Below are 7,739 nucleotides of genomic sequence, written 5' to 3' on the forward strand. Positions count from 1 at the left end.
GCAACCTCATAAATATATGACATTAGTGAACACAACTCTAGCTATGTATGAAAACATGACATGTCTTATTAAACTTAATTCAATGAAATAGAATTTTTCATCATACATTTATTGGTGCTTTTAAATACCAGTATTTTTAAAATAATTTTTCTCATCAAGATGGATGGAAAATATATTTCAAACAACCCATTTTAAAAAACAAGTAAAATGCTTTCGAAATTTGCCAAGGACATAAATATTATTTGAAAAGTACAAACTCTAGGTATAAAAGTCAACAATTTCACCTCTTTTATATACCTGTTACGGTTATATATTATATTATTTATAATTATATATATGTTCATTATTTTAAATGCACATTGCATGTTTTCAAAATATTTGTCTGCAAAGTAACCAAGTAATTGCTTCTGCTATGCAGTAAAATAGCATTAAATGGAAATATCCATTTTACGTGCCTTAAAAATGACACTGTAAATATGAACTGTACCAGTGAAGGATTTTTTTTTTTTTACAGATATTTTAAGCTTCAACGTCATACTTCTGTGATCATATATTGACTGGCAAAGCAGATTTACATAGAAATGAGCAAATGAGTGCAGACGATTACACTTTGTCTTGAAATGTTCTTTAAATCTGTGCAAGAAAACTTTGGCAGCCTTAGCGTCCTGAAATGGCAGGAGGTGATATTTGCAGCCTGCATCAGTCATATAATACCTGCACACATCACACTCATGTTTACGAAGCAAAATGGACTGTGGACAGTGTACTTTAGAGGTCATCATAAAGTACATACACATACTGAACACAAACAAATTGAAAAAAAAAAAGTTAAAGCTGTGTGAGAGTTTTCTAAGTTCATGTTTCAGTTTTACTTAGGACAAATCATTTTACTAAAGATTTTAATAAAGGGAGATCAGTCTCATTTAATTTGGGTGCTCTTGCTGTCTGCAGCTTTAGTTTGATCCACAGTGCATGTGCAAAAAAGTTTACAAAGATTTCAGATAAAGAAAAGAAATCGCATATGAGGTATAAAACAATTTATTCCACTCGTGAAAAGAGAAGAGCAATGAAACAAAACAAAACAAAACAAAACAAAGCAAAATCTTCTCAAATGGTTCATCAGTGAAGTTAAATTGATAATCTCCTCCAACTGTGTTATCAGAGGGGCCCCTCTTCCCTCCCCTTCCCCTGAACTCTCTTTACTTTTACTATAAAACTCCAGAGTACACTCTGTGCTCTTATTTAGCTTTTAGCAGGACAACATACACCTAAAGCTGCTGAGGTTGACTTTTAGAAGAAGAGAGGATGGAGAGAAGAAAACATTTGAACAAGATGCCTCCTGCTGGTTTTTGGATACTGCTGCTGGGTCTTTTATCCCTGTGTCATGCAGCACCTACTATTGCTCCAACAATGTCCCCTGAGGACCAAGACCTGGCTGAGGTAATACCATGTCAATATCAATACTGGCAGCTATCAGCCATTAGGGAATAGAAAAAAAACCAAAATAAAACAATCATACATACATAAAAATAATACGTGATAATATACTATCACTTTCTAAATATATCTTTCCTCTCTCTGCACCAGGGATATCTTTCTCAGTTCTACGCTGATGTTGGGATGACAAACTCGTCAATACGAAGAATCCAAAATGACTCCTTCATTCAAGATCTCCAGGCCATGCAGGCTTTCTTTGGCCTAGAGGTAATTGCAATGCATTAAATATTTAACGTTTAACATCACTCGAGTGAGGTCGGCTAAAAAAAAAAACATTACATCTATGTACTAACAGGTGACTGGCGTCTTGGATAAAGAGACTGTAGATGTGATGAAGGCCCCGAGGTGTGGCATATCAGACATCAGCCGATATGGTCACTTCCCTGGACGACCCAAATGGAAAAAAAGGCTAATTACATACAGGTACAGAACCTGGTTGGATAAAATGCTGTCAATATTTCTTCATATTATTGTATTTCTATGTACCCCCATTCAGAAGCCCATTCTCATATTCTGTTTGCACTATTCTCTTTTTATGTGGACTTTTATATTTGTTTGCACTATTTCTTATATTTATATGTACACTTTTCTGTCTAGTATGTGTGTATCTCCATGTGTAATGCTGCTAACAACAATGTGGATTTCTCCACTATGAGATAAATAAAGGCATATCTTATCTTATTGTATCTTATTTTGGGTGTTTGGGTATATAAATATGACTGTGGACCAAAAAAAACAACATATGATTTGAACAGGATCACTCAGTACACTCCAGATCTGACCCAGCGTCAGGTGGATACAACCATCGCTCAGGCCTTTCAGCTCTACAGTGACGTCATCCCACTGGACTTTAAACAGGTCACCAGCGGTACGGCGGACATCATGATCCTGTTTAAGGGCGGATGTGAGTCTGGATAGAACACATTTTTTATCTGGAAACAAAATAAAAAACAAGAATTCACCAGTATTTTTCAGACAAATTCTGCCTTTTTTACTTGATCATGGTTTAAGATTAAGGTGTCAGTTATGTATAGGTGTATATGGTGATCTCCTGTTTTTTGGGAATATTTTCTTTCTGTATGCTAGTATAAGCTTCTTAAACATGATCTTCATTCTCATGTTGCAGATCATGGGGACTTTTACCCTTTTGATGGAGCAGGTGGAGTCTTGGCTCATGCTAACTCTCCTGGACAGGGTCAGGGAGGGGACACGCATTTTGATGATGATGAAACCTGGACTCTGACCCAAAGAGGTAAACACATTCCATCATGTTATTGCAGTAAAGCTGAACTTGCCCTATCCACTGGAGAAGTATATAATCTGTGCCTATTGTTTCTAATGGTGTACATCATCTAAATAAATGCAGGGAAAACAAGTGTAATGTCATAAAATTGTGTTATGTTCAGGTGTAAATCTGCTGCTGGTGGCTGCCCATGAGTTTGGTCATGCTCTGGGTCTGGATCACTCCAGAGACAGACGTGCACTGATGTACCCCACCTATCAATATGTCAACACAAACAGATACAGGCTGCCAGACGATGACAGACGTGGTGTTCAAGCCCTTTATGGTAAATGCAAACACTGAACTGACCTACATGAATCTCTAATCATGACATCCATCCATTATCTATACACTGCTTAATCCTCACTACGGTCGTGGAGGGGCTGGAGCATATCCCAGCCAACTCAGGGTGAAGGCAGGGGACACCCTGGACAGGTCGGCAGTTTATCGCAGGGCCACACAGAGAGACAACCAAGCACACCCACATTCACACCTATGGACAATTTAGAATCCCCAAATTAACCTCAACATATTTTTGAACTGTGGGAGTAAGCTGGAAAACCCAGTGAGAACCCATGCTGCACAGGGAGAACATGCAAACTCCACAGAAAGAGCCCAGGCGTCCTAACTGGGACGTGAACCAGGGATCCTCTGGGTGTGAGATGACGGTGCTAACAACCAAGCCACCATGCAGCCCCCGATCATGACATGACATGCATAGGTTTAAGGCTCCAGCTTAAATAAATGTTTCTAAGAGTGCATCTTTTGGTCTATCAGTGGCGATAGTAAGATATCATAGGTTATTCACTTTTGAATTTATTGCTTCATTTTTCAGGCAGCCGTACACCAGTGCCTACAACAGCACCAAAACCAAAACCACCTCCCAGTCCAGAACCAGAGGACCCAACAGAAGATTCCAACCCCCGAGAGGAACAATGTAGCCGTGAGCTAGTGTTTGATGCCGCTACCTCCATCAGGGGAGACCTATACTTCTTCAAAAATGGGTAAATTTTGAATATGTGATACTCAGCATATTTAAGTGGAGCATAAATCCTACATCTTTTTGCATTTCACTGTAACATGTTTATTAGATACTACTGGAGGAAGAGTGCAAGTTTCCAAGGAATCCGTTTAACGAAAGTGAACACAAAATGGTCACGAATCAACTATGTTGATGCTGCTTATGAAGTCCCAAATGAGAATGTGGTGTATCTTTTTGAAGGTAATGTTCATTGGGTTTTGGTTCAGGTAAAATATGACTATGATGAACTGAAGGAGCTGATAAATGTGAACCTGTACAGGGAACTACAAGACATAACAACTTCCAGCTGTTTCTCTATAGGTCGGCAATACTGGGGAATAAGGGCTTTTGCAAAAACAATTTTGCCAGGCTATCCAAAGTCTATCACCAACCTTGGCCTCCCGTCATCAGTCAGTAAGGTGGATGCAGCCGTCTATGTGTCAAGTACTGGAAAAACACTAATTTTTGTGAATAAAAAGTACTGGAGGTAAGTGTTGTCGAGATCATGTTTTTATTTTTTTATTACCATGGTATATACCTGATGGTCTTCAGTATAGAAAAATGAAAACAAGCATGTATCACTGAGAGAAATTTATTAGGTATGCCTACATACCTATACACAGTTTCCAATAGCATCACTTTTCTCTCTTACTTTCATAGGTATGATGAGCGCACAAACCAAATGGACAGTGGATACCCCCGATACATCACTCAGGATTTCCCGGGCATTGGTTCTAAAGTAGATGCAGCCTTTGAGAATTATGGTGAGAAATGTTTTGCATTTTACTGATTTCACTACTATTTCCTTTGTACCACAATTTACAGAGAGCATAATGGTCATAGTTATTGCGAAAAGCCTCACAGTGACAAACCTATAGAGATTTATTGCCTGACGGAGGGTTTTAGCACCTTTCGTATCACTGTTGTAGATTTACAGACCTCAACTTTACTGTTTTAGTTCTTCTGATATTTCCTATCAACCTAATTTTGGCAAATAGGCGAAAAAAGCTCTGCTAAACCAAGAGAACCGTATGCTATGTCCACAACCAAATGGTGGACAAAGTTAATGACAACTTGGCGAAAATAATGGGGCATAGCAGCAAAGAACCACACATTGTTCTCAAAAGGCAATGGAGACCAAAACAGAGTTAAAGACAGGGAATTATGGACTCATTAGTATGTGAATGTTGCGTTTGTAGCTTATTGTAGTTCCTCAAGTTATCAAAAAACATGTCAGTTGGCCTTTAGGGTTTAGTTGCATACTTAAATATAAACTAAATCTGTCCTTCCACAGGATATCTGTATTTCTCAGATGGCCCCAGACAAAGCGAGTACTACCTGCCATACAGGAGAGTGATGCGCGTTCTGCTCAACTACGGCTGGCTCAACTGCTACTGAGAACCCACTCGTACCACGACACAACTAATGCCATACAAAATACACACTGTACTTACAATATTATGAAGGAGTCATGTATTGTATGTTTTTAAGATGTGGACAAAAGGTAACCTAGTGCTTTGCTGTCCATTAAGAGGCCTGCAAATGATAGCAAATGATTATCATTCCATCAATTCTGCAAATAATCTTTGATTTGTTTTACAACTGCTGCTGTTTTCTGTATGATACTTGCAAGTATCATATGATGATAAATGAAGTATGATGATAAATGTATTTGTTGGGATCATTTCAATGATGCTAAATGCCACAGTTGTGGGTGTAAAATAAGCAGTTTAAAAGCTGTCTTCTGAATACAAGCAAGAGTTACAAATACATGTTGAAATGGAGCTACGCATGAGCTTAGTTTCCCCCTTTAGACATAACAACAAAGACATTATGAGTCCATAAGTAATTAGCAGGATTTTGTTAGTTGCCTAAACCAACCCAAGTGATGGCAAAAATTAAAAAATAATTTAAGCCAATGGTTGTTCTCGATCATGTCTGAACTATTATGATGTGAAATATACTTGTCTTTTGCCTAGATGCGACAATTTTACAATTAGGACCACAGGGCTTGTTTAGCCACATAAGAGGAAATCCAACATATAAAGTGACTGGAGACATTAATGTTTCCTGGAATATGGATAAATTAAAGATTTTATAGTGCAGTGTTTCACAAGTGCACAGAGTACAAAGCTGGTTGAGGCACACAACAAAAACAGGTCACCGAAGTTATCAAGTGCAGAAGTTATAATCAGCAAGAACAGGCATTTTCTCCCTTAGGTTTGGTTTTATTTGCACATTTTGAAATATCTGTTACTGAATTTTCTGTTGCCACTCCAACATAGCAGGGATTTTTATTTATGTCATCTTCACAGCTTTTCACAATAGCAACATCTCTTTCCAGAAACATTGTGTCCCCATCCTCCAGATAATCCTGACAACACTGCCCAACATTTGTTATTTGAACTATTACACCAACAGAAAACTGTCCACAGTGAGGTCTATGAATTACTCAGGCCACCACCGCAAAATACATTTCATTCACCTCTATTGTAACAGGGATGCATAATTCTAAGAAACTTGTAGGCTAGCTCCAAACCTCAGCTGATAAAATTTTTGGCTGAAACCTTTCCCTAAATACCACATACAGTGAGTTAGAAAATGCTGTTTTGTAATTTGGGTGAATCAACCCTTTAATTGGTACAGATTTTTTTTTTTTTTTTGCTTGTCTTAGGACAGAAATTTATTTATTTATTTACTTATTTACTTACTTACTTACTTAAATAGATTTAAGGGAAATCCAACCTTATTTTTTTTTCTTTTTTTCTTGTCTGCTGAGCTGACCGACACACAAAACATAGTAACAGATGTATTGATTTCTTACTGCCATCTAGGAATTTTCAAGAACTTTTTCAAAGCAGTCCATCTTGGTTGTATACTTGCCATATACTTATACTTTAAGATATCCCTGCAATGTGTGTGTTGTTTTCTGCACACACAAAACACAACCATGCAAACATTTAAGACTTTACAATATTGGCAATAATGAAAATAGTTAAAGAAATTATTTGGAAACATACAGACCACCAAAAAGAGAAAGAGAAAAACACTGTATAAGTAAGCAATATGTAACAGAATCTGAAACTCTTGGCAAACAGCTCTAGATTTTTACATTACAAATTACAAATCTGATACGGGCTAAAATATAGATGGACAAAGGTTTTAGATCATGAATTACTGTTTAGAAAGAATGTAGACTTAAAGTTGAGAAAAATAAGAAAGAATAAATGCATTTTTGTGTGCCCAGTTTCTGCCCAGTAAAGCAGGGCACCATTAAAATTAGGTACAGATGATATAAACAGAGGAGGAAAAACAACAGCAACTGGAAACTTTTTGTAGAGATTAAACACACACAAAAAAAAACACTCAAAGTTTACACATTATAAGACATTTAAGATAGCTTATGAAACAAGAAGCACTGGGACATTTATTTTAAGTACATTATAAATCATTTTAAGCTTCTTCAATTTGGAAACACAAGTTCTCTTGCCTCCTTCAGAATACAAGTTCAGCGAACTTAGGATAAGTAATTATTTCAACATCGTCAAATGTATTTTGACCTGTAAAACTGAGTAAAAATAAACAAACTATGTAATATATAAAAATGATTAAACTTGGGGTGCTGCTATTGCTCACCTGGATGAGCTGCCATCCCATGTTCAGGGGCTATAGTCCTAGTCATGAGTTCGAATACTGCTCGTGGCCCTTTTCTGCAGGTCCTTCCCCCATTCTTCTTCCCCACGTTCCTGTCTCTCTCTCTCAACTGCATTCTCAAATAAAGGCAAAAAGGTCAAAAATTTAACTTAAAAAAAAAAGACTAAACTCTGCTGTCTCTCAGACAATCATTACTTGCTTTCTTTTTTTTCTTTTTTATATATTTTCCAAATTTAAGCGGTAAATTCTTCTAACATGTAGAACTGTCATTTGCAAGTGTTGAAA

At 37.1% G+C, this 7,739-nt stretch overlaps 1 protein-coding gene across 1 annotated transcript; it reads left to right on the top strand.

The window, feature by feature from the left end:
• The first annotated feature begins 1,194 nt into the window (after nucleotides 1-1,194).
• On the top strand, nucleotides 1,195-5,719 carry LOC103357222 (collagenase 3-like). Its single transcript, XM_008281667.1, has 11 exons — nucleotides 1,195-1,440; nucleotides 1,588-1,704; nucleotides 1,793-1,920; nucleotides 2,253-2,401; nucleotides 2,624-2,749; nucleotides 2,904-3,065; nucleotides 3,615-3,783; nucleotides 3,871-4,001; nucleotides 4,122-4,287; nucleotides 4,461-4,564; nucleotides 5,095-5,719. The coding sequence occupies exons 1-11, from the start codon at nucleotides 1,306-1,308 to the stop codon at nucleotides 5,196-5,198; spliced, it is 1,491 nt and encodes a 496-aa protein (XP_008279889.1). The 5' UTR covers nucleotides 1,195-1,305; the 3' UTR covers nucleotides 5,199-5,719.
• Nucleotides 5,720-7,739: the final 2,020 nt, after the last annotated feature.

This window comes from Stegastes partitus, unplaced genomic scaffold (genome assembly GCF_000690725.1).
Source record: "Stegastes partitus isolate 25-593 unplaced genomic scaffold, Stegastes_partitus-1.0.2 Scaffold241, whole genome shotgun sequence".
Lineage (NCBI taxonomy): Eukaryota > Metazoa > Chordata > Actinopteri > Pomacentridae > Stegastes > Stegastes partitus.

Coding starts and splice junctions, on each gene's coding strand:
- LOC103357222 (XM_008281667.1), top strand. CDS start 1,306: ATGGAGAGAAGAAAACATTTGAACAAGATGCCTCCTGCTGGTTTTTGG. Junction 1,441..1,587: donor AGGACCAAGACCTGGCTGAG/GTAATACCATGT, acceptor TCTCTGCACCAG/GGATATCTTTCTCAGTTCTA. Junction 2,402..2,623: donor GATCCTGTTTAAGGGCGGAT/GTGAGTCTGGAT, acceptor CTCATGTTGCAG/ATCATGGGGACTTTTACCCT.